General features: G+C 46.7%; 2 protein-coding genes across 4 annotated transcripts in view; one reads left to right on the forward strand and one right to left on the reverse strand.

The window, feature by feature from the left end:
* WDFY4 (WDFY family member 4) overlaps positions 1-18,242 on the forward strand; it is a 256,614-nt gene that overhangs the window by 199,315 nt on the left and 39,057 nt on the right. The gene's annotated exons all lie outside the window — the stretch shown is intronic.
* Positions 6,993-8,014, reverse strand: LRRC18 (leucine rich repeat containing 18). The gene has a single exon (XM_059661891.1). The coding sequence runs from the start codon at positions 7,932-7,934 to the stop codon at positions 7,167-7,169; it is 768 nt and encodes a 255-aa protein (XP_059517874.1). The 5' UTR covers positions 7,935-8,014; the 3' UTR covers positions 6,993-7,166.

Here is an 18,242-nt window from a genome sequence, read left to right on the forward strand (position 1 = left end):
AAGGCAGAGCTGGGAGGCAGTTAGGAGTGATCTGGGTTAGGAGTGATGGCGGCTTGGAAACGGGGTGACTGTGAGATGGGGTGGAGTGCCCAGGTTCTGGACGTTGTGAAGGAACCTCTACTGGCATCTGTTGTGAAGGAACCTCTACTGGCATCTGTTGACAAGTCACATGTGGAGTAAGTGCCTGGGAGAGAAGGGGCTCGAGGAGAGGCCCAGAGATCTAGCTGTGAGCACTGGAATGTGCAAGGGGAGGAGCAAGGAAGAGCGGCGCTGGGGGTGCTGCCGGAGCTCTCTGTGGGGCCTGTTAGCTTTGACACGCCTGCAGACAGCCCAGTGGAATGTCATGTTGGCCTTTGAGTAGGTGAATTTAGAGTCCATGGACAGGCCCTGCTGAGAGGTAGGTCTGGAATAGAATTTAAAGCATGAGACTGGGTAAGATCACCAGGAGAATGAGTGCACCAGGGCAAGAGGTTTAAGGATTGTGCCCTGTGGCGTCCAACCTTTCATGGGTAAGGACATGGGGAGGAATGAGCACAGAGACAGCAAGTTACATCCAGGAAGGCCAGTGTGGCTCAATGGTTGAGCGGTGATCCATGAACCAAGAGATCACTGGTTCGATTTCTGGTCAGGACACATGCCTGGGTGTGGCCTCAATTCCCAGTGGGGGGCGTGCAGGAGGCAGCTAGCTGATTGATGATTCTCTCTCACCAATGTTTCTATCTATCAATCTCTCTCCCTTTCTCTCACTATAAAAATAAATAAAAAACATATCTTTTTAAAAAAGAAAGGCAGGAGGAATGGCAGGTGTGGAATATTTCCTGAGAGTCAGCTTGTGTTTCAAGAAGGGAGTGGTCAACTGTGCTTGATCAAATGATCACATGCTGCTGGTCGGCTAAGTAAGATGAGAAGTGACTGTAGCACTTGGCAGCACGGGGGCCATTGGTGATCTTCAAAAGACCCATTTGAGTGGCTGCCAGCAGAAGCCCCTGTTGTTTCAGGAATAACCCTTTCCTTGGTGGAGCGTGTGGAGTCCAGCACATGCCGGGCAAAGGTCTAGGAGGCCTGGGTAGCAGGGGCCGCTGGAGGCAGGGTGGCTGGTTACCAACTGGGCTGGATGTACTTCAGCAGTTCAACAATAGTGGAGCCCTAGCTGCATATAGAAGCTGAGTGCTAGCCTTGGACCTCATATTGCCTGCTTCATAGAAGCTTCCATCTCCACATGTGGACTTCGCTGCAATGTCCCGGTGACAGTGGTGGAAAGCCATTTCAAACTAACTGAAGCCATCACCTCGCACACCTGACAGCCAGACAGGTCTGGCTCCAGGTGAGCTAGATCTCTGGGCTCATAAGTCCTCAGGACCCATGGCTCCTGTCTCACGGGGGGCGTTTCCTGTGTTGGCTGTTCTCAGCAGGCTCCCAGCATAAGGGCATCACCGCCCCAACAGCCAATCCCGCAGGAACTCTGCCACACAAGGAATGCTCTGTTTCAGTAATTTTAACAAAAATCCCCCAAAGTGGTTTTCGCCTGCCCCAATTAGGTTAGTATCCATTCCAGAACCAACCAAGGGCTTTCATAGGCCAGGGCAGGGTCATGTGCCCACCCACATCCTGGGAGTGGAGTCAGTCCCACCCAATGATATAGACCACACTGAGGGGAGGTGGTTTCCCAGAGCATCAGGGTTCTGTTATCACAGAGGGGTGAATACTGAGGCATCAACCACAGGAGCTGTCCCCACACTGCCCCGGCAGCAGCTCCCCAGGGCCACAGCACTCATGGCTGCGTGTCCATTTTCTCACTCCCTGGAGCTTCTCTCTTCTTGCATCAAGTCTGACACAAGTCACTTCACTAAACGCCTTTTGCCTCTGCAGATCACCCTCTTATAAATGCCTTGTGTACAATGTCACTCAGTGATCACGTCGCTGTCCCTACAGCTGGGGGTGGTTCCCTGGCCATTCCTGTTCTATTCTTCTCAGAGTCCGAGAGATGCTTTGTCCCACCAGTGCTTACCTCTATCCACACAGGTTAGGATCTCAATCCCTGTCCCAGACGGAGAGGGAGTAGATAGAGGAGGGGCAGAGGAGCTCAACTGTGGCTATGGCACTAAGTTGGGTGTCCATACAAAAATCAGTGCCAAGTGGAAGAGTTCATTCTTGCCCTGGGGATGAGTTAAATGTGCAGAAATTACTTCTCTCATCCATAGAGATAACCCTAGACACCCACCTGGGCCCCGGCTGGCCCCTGTGGGACAGCTGGGCCTGTGCCGATTGTATTTCCATTGTGTTAACATTTTCCTCACGGCCCTCTGAGGCCAAAGGAGCAGGACGTTCCACGGCCACTCTGTGCTTGCCTGGCATCGCCCCAGCACGGCTCCAAGCACGGAGACCTTTGGAAAATACAAGCTGAGTGAGCTGCTGCCCCGCTGGAGTGGCTCAGTTGCTGGAGCATCATCCCATGCACCAAAGGGTTGCCAGTTTGATTCTTGGTCAGGACACATACTTGGGATGTGAATTCAGTCCCCAATCAGAGCAAGTACAGAAGACAAGCAATTGATGTTTCTCTCTCTCCTCTCTCTCCCTCCCACCTTCCTTCCCTTACCCTCCCCTCCCTCACCCTCCCTTCCTTCCCTCCCCCTCTGCTGGGGGCAGTTGGGAACAGTGCATGTGCTCCAGGACATGCTTAGGGAGCTAATAGAAGGGGAGCTTTGACACAACGAGGAAGCCCCAGCCACACAGTTGGTCCAGGCACTGAGGCCACGCAGGCAGCCTGGGCTCATGGCGAGGCTCTGCTGCAGCAGCCAGTGTGACCTCTGGAATCTAGCCAATTTGACCTCAAGGAGGTGCTCCATAAACTGCAATTCCTTTGCTTAGTTTCAGGATCATCTGCTGTGTGTTTGGGGTGTTTGTGGAGCAATTGATTAAAAGCAGGTGGTGTCTATGCTATGGGCTCTTCTGTCTCCTTCCCAGCCCTTCTCTCAACGGCCGGGGCAGCGCGCAGCCTTCTGAGGGCGCAGTGGCCATGGTTCTGTGCCTTTTTATTTGGGCTGCCAAGGGCCATGCAGATCCACACAGTTAGCCTTTAAAAATGTCTGGCTGTGTTTTGGACACTCCGGTGACCACAAGCTTCTCGTTGCTGGAGAAGACATGTGGTCCTGAGAGTTTTCAACCACCCAGGAAGCTTGGCCTGTGCTGGAGGGTTCCGATCTCGATCCCCGCTCTTGATGACTGTGCTAGCCCTCCGGAGGCCGGCCCCCTACACGGGGACCAGAGCTTTTAAGGGCCAGGGTTCCAGTGACAATGGCTGCCCCCTCCCTCACCCTGAGCTGAATTCCAAGGAATTTCTGTGCCTGGGTTACAAGCTGAAAATACTTGCAAAGTCTGGATGAGCCTAGAGCCTGTAATCCACCTGTGTCTCCCACAGCACAAGGCCAGGCCATTCTGAAGGCAGGGAGGCGGCATAACCAGGCTCGCTGCAGTGCTGGGCTCTGCCTCTACACGGCCTTCTAGCAGGAACCCCGCAGGACCCCCTGCCAAGTGCCTGGCAGCCAGAGCACTCCCATGTTAGACACCCACCCACGGGCTCTGCTGCATTGTGAGGGGCCAGTCAGGAAAGGAGGAGGAATGGCCGAGTGACAGGGGAAGGGCAGCGAGCGTGGAATGCACATGTGACTAACACAGCTATCTGTGCCCTCCACAAAGGGCCGGAAACGGCTTCAAAGTTAAATACAAGGTACAATGGGCCTGGAACCATTCATTCTCCGGAGTTCTCTCAAAGGAGAAAAAGTAATGTGGCCAGGTACTGGGGTCCTGCAACTACAGAAACAAAACCACTGAAATTGTAGAAGCAAAACCACTGGGCCGGCTTACACTGCTTTCCAAGGACGGATAACCAGAAACAGAGGGTTTTGAACTTGTACGCCCAGAAAACTTTCTCTTGGCACCGACTATCAAATTTTCCCTTGTCTAAAGGGTAGTGATACCAAAGTCAATTCCGTTTTTATAAAGTTCGAAGGAAGAGCACTACAGAATATAATATTTTATATTGCGTCTCTGGAAAAGCAGGGCCCTAACATGTGGCCCTATTTCTGCACAGACATGTGTTTGGGATGCGCATGGCCTGGCTCAGTGATGCTGCTCCCCAGGGATCTCGGTTCATCTGGAGCCCAGGGTTAGAGAACTCAGAGACGCAAGGCGAGGCTGCCCGCAGGCTCCTCCCTCCTCACATGTCCTCAGATGCGCGGAAGGCCCCTTCCAGGGCCATGCTCTCTGACGAGGGACGCACTCACTGATGTGTCCTCAGGCCCAAGGTGCCCTGGTCTGGAGGACACTGTTGGGTGTGACCCAGTTGTTGGGTGGTTGCAGTTTCTGAACTATTCTCTCTGTTGGATAGTTTACTTAATAACGTTTAGAATGAAATACACTTTTGGGCACAAGGTTCTACAGTTGAGCGTGGTCAGAATTTCCTTTATAGATTATCTTTGAAAAGCAATGGAAGAACTTAGAAAACAAACCATAACTGGCTATAAAGATCTATAAGAAGATGACCTTCCAAGACAGTCACTAACACCCCAGCCCCCTGCCGGCAGCATGGAGGCTAAGATTCAAGTCCACCTCCCCCTGCGTTCCGCAGCCCTACTCTCTAGAGACCACGGGGCTGAGTAGCGCGAGGCCGAGCATGTGAGCCCTGCTTGCTCAGTGAGGAGAGCTGCTGCCCCCCACTGGGCGCATAGGTGTGCTCCCAGGAGCACAGCCTGGGAGGGCAGCTGCAGAGACCACGCGGCTCAGACCAGGCCCACAGCAGAATTGCCGGAAGGCAGAAACTCACTAGTTCAAGGTCCCCAGCCACCCACTGAAAATCTGGGACATGGGTAAAGATGCCAGGCATTTTCTTCTATTTTAGCATCTTTCTCGGGAATCATGAAGGACACGATCAACAATGGTAGCTTAGATTAGGTTGGTAAACTGAGGCAAAGGGACTCTTTATCCTGAAATGCCATAGCTCGGTGCTCCTGAGAGCTTTCAGCTTCCCATGGTCACTCACAAGCTAGCGCTTGACACATATCCACAGATCTGTTTATTGCCGCATCTAGCTGGTGAGATGGTCTTTAACTTTTTTATTTTAAATTAACTCCGGAATCACAGGAAGTTGAAAAAATGATACATAGAGTCCCCATGAAGCCTTCATTGAATTTCCCCCAATAGTTGCATTTTACGCAACTACAGTACAATTTCAAAACCGGGAAATTGTCCTTGGTACAATATGTGTGCACAGTCTTTTGCCGTTTTGTCATATATGTGGTTGTGTGCAACTACCACCATCAACAACAATTCATTTTATCCCTCTGCCACCCCCTCTTCCTAAGACATGGCTGAGAACGAAAACATAATGAAGCACGTAGAACAAGGCTGGCGAGTAAACGTCACCTGCATGCCAATCAATCAATGGGCAGCGAACCCGGGAGCGGTGCTTGGAGAGGGCATGGAGGACAAGGGCAGCGGGGACTGAGTGTGATGGGGCAGAGAGGGCTGGCATAGCTCAGTGGTTGAGTGTTCACCTATGAACTAGGAGGCCACGGTTCCATACCTGGTCAGGGCACCTGCCCGGTCGCGGGCTCGATCCCCAGTTGGGAGCATGCAGGAGGCAGCTCATCGATGATTCTCTCTCATCATCGATGTTTCTATCTCTCCCTTTTCCTTCCTCTTAAATCAATAAAAATATATATATTTTTTTTAAAATATGATGGAGTTGTCACGACTAAGCATTACGAATAGAAATGGACAGTGAGGAGTGAAGAAATGCAGTGTGCTGTCTGCTCCGGCTTGTCATGTGAACAAGGAAATGCGCTCCTCCCTCTGAACCATGGAGCTCCAGTGCTTTTCCATCAACTTCCATAGGACTTGCCGCCAACACAGAAGAGCCTCGATTAAAGTGTTTAAAAGCTTTGCTGAAGGTGGTTTTCTTGACCTTTTGTTTTAGGCAGTATGGAGGTGCGGGTGGTCCCAGAAAGTTCTCTGGTCTGCGAGGACTGGCTCCACCACTGTCATTTCTGCCCAAAGGTCTGGTACAAAGACGGACACTATCCGAAGTGGGATTTCAGCTTGAGACGCACCAAGCCCAGGTCTTAGAGGACTGACTTCTATTGAGTGCTTCCCCATGTGCTGTCCCTGTAGGTGCTCAGTGACCCTGAGAGTTGGGGTTGTATCCTTCCCACATTACAGATGATGAGCCAGAGCTAAGTAAGAAGCCCAGGGCAACGGCAAGAGGAAGAGCTGCCCTGAACCTAGCTCTGGCCAACTGCGCTTTTGATGTTCTCTCTGCCAAGGCGGATGGCCTGAGAGCCTGCCTTCCTCTGTCTGTCTTCTTCCAGTGTGTCTTCCCTACAGGTGGCCCAGCGTGAGCCAGGCTTTGCCCTACAGGATGCAATCCCTGCACCCAGCACAGGGCCTGGTAAGGTACTTATTTATTGACTGCACCAGCCCATACCTGCAGCCATTCTTTCCTTCTTCCCACCAGAGGCTGGAAGATAATTGGGCAGAGTGAGAGGGGAGTGGAGCCTCTTCATTCACAGCCCAGGGCTTGCAGGCTGAGTGGAGATAAAGTGCCTAGAGCAGATTATGCAAACAGAGAGAGAGAGAGAGAGAGCACCACTCAGAGCCCAGGAGAGCCCAGGATGTTACCTGGGATGCTTAATGATAATATCTTCCCACCTCTGCCTTGTTCCCTTCCAAGGCTCATGTCCTCTGCCTCCTAGCTGCCCCTGACCTTTGAAGCTCTGACCCAAAGCAGCTCCACAGAACAAGCCCCACATTTGGGAGCTGGTGGTTAGTCCTGAAGTGAAGATAACGAAGCTAAGAGTGTGGCTATCTCAGCTGCCGGGCCATGGGGCTGTGGCAGGAGGAGAGTTCTGGAACAGAAGTGAGCTGTACAGCCCTTTCCCTCCTCCTATGCCTGCATGTGCGGTGTGTGCACGCCGAGAGACAATGACCAAGAACCAAGAGCCCTTCAGACAACAAAACCACAAGCCAAGACAGTAGGGAAAGTACTTTATGGGCTTAGCTGAAAGCACTATTGCAGTCATGGGGCAACCTCTCAATTTTCTGTGGAAGCAGCCCATTGCCATCTTTCCTCCCGCCCTGTTCCCTTTCTGCCTCAGGGTCAGGGTACAAGGTCACCTCCATTCTTCCTGGGACTCCTTGGCCGTGGAGTTGGGCGCGATTAAATTGGTGAAGGCGGCCTTTTTCGGTGTCACTGGGACTAGGCTCTTGATTTTGTTCAGCTTATCTCGGGCCTGTTGGCATTTTTTCAGGCAAGACCCGCACAGATCCTTCGCCTCCACCAGATATAAGTTATCCAGCCTCTTGATGGAATCTAAGAAGACATCCGTCTCCTCCGGCTGGAGGAAGGGGTTTCTCTTGGTGTTGAGCTTCTTCAGCTTGGGGAGCTTGGAGATGCTGGTGGGGATGGCGCTGAGCAGGTTGTCATGGAGCCCGACCTCATGGAGCTCCTTCAGAGCACCCAGTGTGGTGGGCACACTGTCCAGGTGGTTCAGGCCTAAATTCACGGTGCGGATATTCTTAAGCTGGTTGAGTTCCACGGGCAGCCCGTTGGTGGTCAGCCTGTTGTTGCTGGCATTGAGGTACAGCAGACTAGTCATTTGGCCGATGGACTCGGGGAGCTTGTCGATGTAGTTGCTGTGCAGGTCCAGCCACCGTAGGCTCTGGAACTTGGAGATGGAATCAGGGATCCTCTTGAGCATGTTCCGGCTAAGATCGAGCTCATCGATGTCATTGAGTTTCAGAATACACTTGGGGAAGGTGGTGATGCCCATCTTGCTCAAGTCGAGGCGTTTTCTCCCATCGAACGTGATTTTGATACAATTCTTGGCCACATTGAGGGTGATCTTCTTGCCCTTGGGGCTCTTCCCACTCTTGGCCATGTCTTTTAGTGAAGGATATGTTTGAAGTGCGCTGTTCTGGTTGGTTGGCGATCAGGTTGAGGAAAGTCACTTGAAGCTGCTAGACGATATACTCTGATAAGAGAAAAATACCAAGTTAGGAGATGACAGGAGAGTATTGGACTTCCCCCAAAGCATAATGCTTTGCTCTCTAACAGTTTAAAAGGAGAGAAAGAGGAAAGTGGAGAGAAATTAGGGCATCAGCAGAAGTCACCCAGACAAGACCTTCAGTGAACTGCATGCCTTCCTCAGACCTCTGTTCCCAGATGTAAGTAAGAGGGTCTGCAGGAGGCTCAGTGTCCTCTAGCTGTCTCGTTTCCTGGCTTAATAATCTTTCCAATGTCCTGGACTTTCAAATACACCCGACCCCTCCCAGCCCAGGGGTACATGTAATCGTGTATGTGTGTCCTCTTGGCTACCTACCACTTCCCAGACCCTCACAGAAACCTAGTCTTTCTTTAGAGTTATGTTAAGGTTGCCACAGTGTGTCTGCTGAATCCTCAGCAGGGCCACAGCGTGGACATGAGGAGACAAATGCTTGCAGTGGGTGGGTGGCCACGGTGTCTGCAGTTCCTCTGCTCTGTCACTCAGGCTCTTTCTCAGGAACTGAGTTCATGTAGCACATGAAGCGCCAGCAGCCAGGTGTGTGCGCCATCACCACGCTTTCCTCATCCGATAATCCTGTGTCCAAGGGAAGTGGGTGAAAGCTGCCCGCCCCGTGCTCCCTGTAAGCCACCACGGCCACTCCTCGGAGGGTCCCACCCTGTGCTGGTCCTCCTGGACCACAGCCTCCTGGGATGGAGGGAGGTCCCCAGAGTCAGCCCCTGAGAGCATCGGTCAGCTCAGCCCTCAGCATCGTCAATGTTCTTCTGAGCAGCCCAGAGAGCAGACCCTCTTCTTTAGAAACAAGGACCCACCACATTCAGGCATAATTACTGAGCACAGCACCGTGGCCAGTAGCATTGGAGTCTCTATATCACGTTGCTCTGAGAAACCAGAGGGAGTAGAGCAGCTTGGAAACAAAAGTCCGGCCCACTCGGGTGGGAGGAGTCAGTCCGCTCTGCCTAGACCACCGCGAGTGCACCACCTCCAGGTCCTGCATGGACAGCGCGCTTCCAGCACGCTGGCCACAAAGGCTGCCAGGCGGCGGGGAAGTAACTCAAAAGTGGGAGCAGCTGTGCCCCGAGATGATAGAAAGATTTCCAAGAAGAGCCTCTCTCTCTGGCCCAGAGTAGCAATGGGGCCTGTTAGGTTCAGAGTGGGTGCGCAAGGCCTGGCTTTACCCCGCCCCTGCCTCGGCCCCAGGCAGACCTGCATCTCAGTCAGCCAGGCAGGCCCGGAACCCAGAACCTAGAACCAAGACAGAGAGCCATTCTCTGCCCACACTGATCCCAGGAGGAGGTTGCCTTTCTCTCTCCTCTGTCACATGGCCCTGGAGGCAGAGAGGGTGGCAGGAAGTGAACAGCAGATTTAGAAAACAAAAGGCCTGGATTTCTCACCAGAAGAAGGGCATTGAGGGAGCCACTCAATGTCGGGGAGATTGCACAGAGGAGGGAGTATAATAAAGTTGTGCGTGAACTCCCGGATGCACCCTGAGCTGCTGGTGCATGAATGAAAGCCTGAATAGGGTCTTCAGTACCTTGCCCCATACCCAGAGCCCCACAGCTTAGACTGAGCTGAGAGAGCCCGCTGCGCAGGCTCCAGGCTGGTGCCTGGGTGGACAGAGGACCTGGCCCCACCAGCACCGCAAAGTCTCTGACAACGGGAGGGACACTGTAACCATGATCGCAGAACCAACAGAAGGGCAGGATGTGCGCCTCTGGTGCCGGATAAAAACATACATCTCCATCTCCATAGTGACATGCAGACGTAGCCCTAGAGGAAGAGAGATGAAGTTGTGGCACAGAAAAGTATTTGAAGGAAAAAACGGGTAAAACTTGAAAAATTTGGTGAAAGACATAAAATTAACTTGCAAGAAGCTCAGTGAACTCCAAGAGGATAACTGAGTTTAAAGAAATCCACACCCAGAAACATCATTAAACTGCTCAAAACTAAACACAATGCTGAAGCCTGCCTGAGAACAAGGACACATTACCTTTGGGGAATGGCAGTAAGACAGCCCCTGGAGTCAGTAGAAACCATAGAGGCCAGAGGTACTACAAAGTTAGCTTTTAAATTGCTGGGGGGAAACAACCTCGACAAAACAGTGAATAAAGCAATCCTCTATGAATTAGAGACATTGTCGGATTAATGGAAAATAAAAGGGTTGCCACTAGCTGAGCTGCTGTGAAAGAAATGCTACAGAAAGTTCCTCAGGTGAGAGAGACTGTGCTTTGGACTAAACTTAAGAAGAGCAACGGAAATGGTAAATTTCTGTGGAACATAATTGACTATTTTCTCCCCTTAAGGTCTTTAAAATATCTCTGATGGTTGAAAGCAAGAATGTTAGTGCTGTCTGATGGGGTTTTCAGTGCACAGAGGTGGGATATGACAGGCACAGCATAATGGGGGAAATGGACGGAGCTGACGGGAGGCAAGGCTTTTGCGTTGCTTTTGAAGTGGCAAAAAGTGGTAAAAGAGTAACTCTAAGTAGACCATGCTGTTTAAATCTCCAGAGCAATCACTAAAGACAGTAAAAAACTAGGTGCATAAAGTTGAAAATAGATTTTTATGTATAATTATAAAAAGTATAATATTATGTATATCTGCCTATATATAATTATAAGTATACATGTAGTAAAAATTCAATATATAAATTACATTTATGCATCTAGGAAAAATTCAAATAATATAAAAGAAAGCAAGAGGGAAATGGAAGAAGCAAAATACAACTATTAAAATAGCAGACCTAAATCCAAGCATATCAACACTTACATTAAATGAAAATGTCCCAAACACGCTGATTAAAAGCCTAACTACCAGAATGGATGATAAAAGACCCAATCATATGCTATCGTTAAGAAATCCACTTTAAATAAATAAAAGTAAGTTTTAAAACATAGGAAAACACATACTATGCAAACACTAAAGAAAAACTGAGTGACTTTATTAATATCAGTATAGACAAAGTATATTTCAGAGCATGAAAATTTACCTGAGATTAAGAATAATACTACAAAATATAGTATTGATAAAGGGACACTTTATCAAGAAGATAAAAAAATCCTAAATGTGTGTATACTGAACAATGGAGCTTTGATATAAATGAAGCAAAAACTGATAAAATTGAAAGAATAAATGGAAAAATGTATAATTACAATAGAAAATGTCAATACTTGTTTCTCAATAATCAATACAACAACTAGAGAGAAATTCAGCAAGAAATAGGGTTGCTCAGTTTCGGCTCTATGGCCATTTGGGGCCAGATACCTCTTTGTTGTTGGCGGGGGTGGGGCACTGATGGGAGGCAGGGCGTCTACTGTGATTGTAAGATGTTTATCAACAGAAGGTCAGAAGGCTCTACCCGGGGAATGCCAGTAGCTCTATACTACTCATAACAATCAATAATGTCTCTAAATATTGCCAATTGCCCCCCTACTCCCACCATGAGAACCACCGATATAGAAGAACTGAACATTACCGTCAACTGACTGGATCTAGTTGACATGTGAAAACACTCTACCAGCAACAGAATACACATTCTTCTCAAGCACACATACGGCATTCACAATTCTAGACTATCTTCTTAGCCACGAAGCAAACCTTAACAAATATAAATGAATTAAATGAGCAATATCAGAACTATAACTGGAAAAAATCTCCAAATAATTAATTTAAAAAATATTTACAAATACTTCATGAGTCAATGAAATCTCAAGGGAAATTAAAAAAAATATTTTAACTGAACAAAAATGAAATAGAACATATCAAAACATATGGTATGCAACTAAAGCAGTGATTAAAGAGAACAGTATGGTTTTAAGTGTTCATACAAAGAAAATTTTAAAAATCAATAATATAAATTTCCACCTTAGGAAACTAGTAAAGAATAACAAAATAAACCTTTAGCATGCACAGGGAGGAAATAATAAAGACAAGAGCAGAAATAAAAAGGAGTAAAACCGAAAGGAGAAAGACAATGGAGAAAATCAGTAAAACTAAAAGATGGTTCTTTAAAGGTTAATAAAATTGATAAATCTCTAGTCAGTCTGACAATGGAAAAAAGGGATGCCAAAAATTATTAATATAAGTAATTAAAAAGAGAATATGACTAAAATCCCACAGACATTAAAGGGATGATTAGGCTATAATACAAACAACTCTAGAATAAACTTTAAAGTTGACCACAAACTAATCTCACTCATGAAGAAATAGAAAACCCATAAAAATCTATATTTATTAAAGAGACTGAATTTATAGTTGAAAGCTTCCCCCAAAAACTCTAGGCCCAAATGATTTTATTGGTAAATTTTACCAAATATTTAAAGATGACAACAACAATTTTTACATGATCTTTTCAAGAAAATAGAAGAAGGAATACTAGTAATTCCTAACTTATTTTCTGAGACCAGGGTTCTAAAAAAAGAAAACTACAGAGCAATATCTTTGCTGAACAGAGGCATAAAAGTCTTCAACCAAAATGATAAATTCAATCTAGCAATATATAAAAAGAATAATACACAACAGCCAAGTGGGAATGCAAGTTGATTCATTATTCAGAAATCGATGTAATACAGCATATTAACAGGTTAAAAAGAAAAAAAGTACATGATCGTATCAAGTGATGCTGAAAAAACATGGTACAAAATTTAACAACTATTCGTGACAAAAACTTTCAGCAAACCAGTGACATAAAGGCATTTTCATAACTGGATAAAGAGCTTTGGAAACAAGGCAAGAAGATACACTCTTGTTATTCCTACTCAATATTTTATTGGAGTTCTAGCCAGTGCAATAATGCAAGAAAAATAAAAGGCATGCAGATAAAAAAAAGAATGAAATAAAACTGTCCCAATTTACAGATGCCCTGATTTGTCCACAAACAGAGTCCTACGGAATTTACTGAGCTTAGCAAGGTTGCAGGATACAAGGTTAACACTCAAAAACCTCACTGTATTTCTATACACTATTAATGCAAAAATGTGAAAAATAGTAATGCTTTAGAAAAAAAAAATGTTTATGTATTTCACATAAGTAAAAAAAAAAATGTGCAGGGTTTCTATGACCAAAATTACAAAACACTGATGAAAGAAAGCAAAGATCTAAACAAATGTAGAAACATACCATGACCATGAGTTGGAAGACTCAGTATAGTTACAGATTGCTGGCCATGGTGGGCAGCTGAAGCTGTGCATGTGTTAGAGCTCAGAGGGCTGTCTGCACAACAAAAGGCAATTTTATTGTAAGTAAATTTGAAATTTCTTTAAAATATTTGGGACTCTTCATTCTACTTGTGTCTCTTACCACAGTTGCTTGCTCAGCCCAGCTTGGAAGTCTGTGACGTTTTTATACCCATCCCACCCCCAGCCCTGTTGTGCCAAATGCATACATGTGGGCACTGCTGTGGCACACGTCTGCCATGTGTGTGCACATGTGCACACTGTGGGGAACAGCTCTGCAGGGTGGTGTGTCAGAAACTGTCCGACTGCACTTGAGTTGAAATTTAATTTTAAAAAGATGGACTAATCAGGGCACCTCTGCTCTGATCACGTTGGTCAAGGACCTCCTCACGGTGCGTAGCCAGACTTAGCAAAGGAAAGGACAAGGTGCCCAGTACATTTGTGCTTGCGATGAACAGAGGGTAGTTTTTCATATGCCTGTGTCCCCACAGTGCAGAGCACCGTCTTTTATTGGTAACTCGATCCCATGGGCCTGAACAAAAAGTACAGTTTTCTTTGTCCGTGACCCTAACTAGTCCTTTGGGACTCGAGCCAAGCGTTCCTTTATTTGTTCACTCACTCAAACGCCTATTGAGAGCCTCTACGCATCGAGCCTGCTGCACAGCTGAGCAGTGAGCATGGCCAGTCCCCAAACTCAAAGCGCTAAAGCCTAGCTTGTTACTGATCTGGCCACCAGGGTCCCCTGGGCACCCCGAAGCCTGGGCTCTCTTTTGTGTCTTATACAAGGTAAAGTTCAGCTCAGGGGGGCAAACACACCAAGCGCGGGTTCGAGGGGCTCTAGAAGGGAAGGGTGCTTCCAGGAGACTGGAGATGCAGCCAGTGTGGTCCAGGTGAGCCTGCTCCCTGCCCCCACAGGTAGAAGCATCCCAGCTCTGATGAGTGATGGGAGGAAGCAGCCTGAGCTGTCCACAGAGCACTGCTCCCTTAAGGAGCTTCTCTCCGGACGGAACTGCGGCTCGGAGCCTGCCCATTAATCACCTGCGAGGCTGCGTCCTGGCTGGCAGGATGCACTTCACCTCCCCCACAATGTGTCTGGGTCCCAGAAAGCCCCACCCCCACCACGCTTCCCTCAGGATCACCTGACCCGTCCGGTCTGCTTGCTCTTGGTTGTGGAGGGCAGGGTGTGCTGTGTGGCTGAGAGTCCAGGCTGGGCCCTAAGCTAGCGAGAGCCACTAGAAGCAGACCTCTGACAGGAGCCCGCGAAGACCAGGGCCTCCCTTCTCTCACATGGTGGGCACCTGCCTGCCCACTGACTAGGAGAGTTAACATTGGCAAAGGAAGTGTGAAAGAGATGATCTTTGGATTCAACTAAAACAAGTTAGAGGGTCTGTTATCAATTTCCAGAATCCTAAAGGGCGGGACCAACCCACAGGGAAGCTGGCAATTATAGACAGAAAGAGATGTGAATAGATGGTTGGATGGCTGGATGGATAGATCGACAGATGGATGGATAGACAAATAACAGATTATATTTCACAAGAGCAGCTCAGAAGGCCAAATATGAGATGTTTCTAAATGTACTGCATTGTCTTGTCTTGTACAATTTGTTTTTGTACTTTGGAAAAACTGGACCCGTTTGGTTTGACTTTAATTTCTAATTATTTTTTAATCTAGTCATTGTGAAACAAACAGCATGGTGGGACACCCCATGGATATCTAAATTAAAAATGTAATGGTAACCCATATTTTAATGGAAATATTTGCAAGCATTTCAGTTGTAAGATCATTATCATCACTATGATAATAGAGTTTATCTGCTGCTTCATGCTCATGTATCTTACTATTTTTAAGTAAGACTGACTTTGGGTATATCTGATATTTTTAAACATCTTGCTAACGTGATTTCACAATAATTATTTCATCCTTTTGACTGAAGCATTGAGATGCAGTATAGACACATTGTAGAACTAAAAGCCCCAAAGTCACCACTTTTTCACAGCCAGGATTTGAGACTAACTTCATAGCAAGGTTCATGCCAAATGGATGAGAAATATGTTTTGTTTGCAGGCCATTTCTCAAGGGAAAATGATGCAAACTTTCTCAGTAGTCACTGCATTTATCCTCTCCTACAACTCTCACGAGACCCACTCACTGGGCATGTCACAGGCCCGCCTCACCTCTGCTGAGACTCCCGTTGTGGCTGCATATCACCCCTGTGCCACAGGAAGCCACGTGGACCACCAAGGGGTGTATCTGGAACTTCTGGCTGGGCCTCTAGAATAGGCATTTGACTCTGCAGGGTGTGCAAGGGGTGGGGAGACGGGGGCAATTGCATTCGCCAGTGCTTGTGGGCTAGAAGCCGGGCTCTGCTACCTGTGGCACAGTGCTATCTGGTTTTTGGAGACAGTCTCACTGGGAATATAAAAATGAAGAGTGCAATTGTAGGCAGGCGGGACCTCTTGTAGAAGGTTCCAGTGCTCAAGATGGCTTGTGGAGGGGGTTCTCCTCCAGATTTCTCAAAAGATGGCTGTGCTCATGCCCTAACCAGTTTGGCTCAGTGGATAGAACATCAGCCTGCGGACTGAAGGGTCCCGGGTTCGATTCCGGTCAAGGGCATGTACTTTGGTTGCGGGCACATCCCCAGTAGGAGGTGTGCAGGAGGCAGCTGATCGATGTTTCTCTCTCATCATTGATGTTTCTAACTCTCTATCCCTCTCCCTTCTTCTTTGTAAAAAATCAATAAAAAATATATTTTTTTTTTAAAAGAAAAAGATGGCTGTGCTCAGAGCTCCCCGCTGTGAGCAGGACTAATGTGAACTCCACTGACAGTGAGCCCCATATCCTCAGGGCACTTTCCTTAAAGGGGTGCCCAGTTAGGGGGAAGCAGCCACTTAAACACTAGTCCTTACCTACTGTGGAGCCACAAAATGCTCAGGGAGACTCAGACTTTGGAGGGAGAATTCGGCGTGACCCCGAAGCCTGTGGACTCACACCCTGCCCTCCCAGGCCGGCCCACAGGGCACCTAAGAACAGCAGCTGCAGGCTAGGCCTAGCTCCCCCCCACCCCCCCAAAATAACGAATTAGCTTCCTTCCAGGAGAACCAGCACTTCCAAAGTTGCTCCCTCAAAGGGGATAACGCGAGTTTGAAGCAGCTGTTGTTTGGCAAAGTCCATCTATAAATGCAGGCCACTGCCAGAGAGACTTACCCTGTCCCAGGTCTTCCTCCTCAGCTGTGAGACTCTGTCACCTGGCAACAGGACTCTCCCCTGCAGGTAATTAGCATAGTCCTGAAGCCAGCCTGCAGGAAGAACAGTGGTTGAAAGGGTCTCCAGGCACCCAGCTTGGCGCACAGGGCTCCCCAGTGGGCACCGCCCACCCACCACCAGTGGGAGGGTCACAGCCCCAGGACAACAGAGCCGTTGTCCATGGCGACGGCCACGTGGGCCTTGCGAACAGGGAAGAAGCCAGCTTTCCCTCTTGTCCACATTGAGTTCCATGAAATATCATTACACTTCCTTGTAATCTGTCCAGATCATTTTTTCTGCTCTTTTGTTTTTGATAAGGCTGTCTTTTACCTGTTTGTTTATTTGAATTTATTTATCTCTTGCAGTTTTCTCTTTGCACCCTTTTTATTTTCATTTTTTAAATCCTCACCCAAGGATATATTTATTGATTTTTAGAGAGAGAGAGAGAAAGAGGAAGATTAGTTGCCTCCCATATTCACCCCAACCAGGACTCACCCTGAAACCCAGGTATGTGCCCTAACCCCTGACCAGGAATCAAACCCACACCTTCTGGTGTATTGGACAACACTTCGATCAATAGAGCCACTGGCCACAGCTCTTTGTACACTTTCCACACCATAAATCAGAGTGACTATAAAGCTCATAAAAGTATACAATTTTATAATCATTTGTTCTCAATGTCATGTCAGTGTGTGGTTCCTGAAATCTACATCTTGAATGAATGTACAGCATCTGGTAGACATGGCTTTCCCTGCAATTTCCAACTTGGCTCTACCCCGGATGAGGCTGCCATGAATATATTTGTGTACTTACAGTCTTTTTCTTTAAAAAAAGTTCTCTAAATTACATTTCCAGAAATTGAGAAAATTGGTTAAAAAAGGATAACTATTCAAATTATTATGCAAATAATAAAATAACTAGAAAAATTAGAAAATGCATATATACAAATTAAAAAATAAAAATACTCTAAATTATACTATCTAGATTGAATCGGGAAATAAGTAAAATAATTAGCAAATAAATAATTTGGAATGCAAAATTAATCTAAGCAATACAAATTTTGGAAAGTACAAAAAAGCAAAATGAAATACTTTAAAGGAAAAATAAAATATAATAAATCATTAAACTAGAAATACAGTTAATAAAAATTTTTAAATGCAAATATTAAATACATAAAAAGTGTATATACATTACCCCACCACTGTCTTGTTTAATGCAAAATAAAAATAAAATATCATTTGATTTAGACAATAAATGGATTTAAAATAATTAGCAAATTGCCCTGGCCAGTGTGGCTCATTTGGTTTGGTGTCATCCCATGCACCAAAAGGTTGCCGGTTCAATTCCCAGTCAGGGCACATGCCCAGGTTGCGGGCTTGATCTCTGGTAGAAGGTGTGCAGGATGAGGCCAATCAATGTTTTGTTCTCCCTCTCTCCTCTCCCTTTTTTTCTCTCTCTCTCAAAATTAATTAAAAATATTTTTTAAAAAATAAAATAATTAGCAAATTAAGATAAGTAGATAATTTTTAATGACCTGAAATCCTACTACATAGTGTATTTCTAATTGGAATATTCATAAAAGTACAGACTTTAAATTAGAAAATAAATAACATGAAAATTATAAAACACATATAATAAAAATAAATATTTTAAGGAAGAAAATACACAAGACGATAAATACATTTTAAAAATGCAGATGTATAAAACCTTATAAAAGTTAAAGCCACACAATTTCATCAGAGGTAACGTGCTGTGTAACCTTCCA

Source organism: Myotis daubentonii, chromosome 13 (assembly GCF_963259705.1).
Source record: "Myotis daubentonii chromosome 13, mMyoDau2.1, whole genome shotgun sequence".
NCBI lineage: Eukaryota > Metazoa > Chordata > Mammalia > Chiroptera > Vespertilionidae > Myotis > Myotis daubentonii.

What these genes read in the sequence shown, in the direction of transcription:
- LRRC18 (XM_059661891.1), bottom strand. Translation starts at nt 7,934, where the DNA reads ATGGCCAAGAGTGGGAAGAGCCCCAAGGGCAAGAAGATCACCCTCAAT.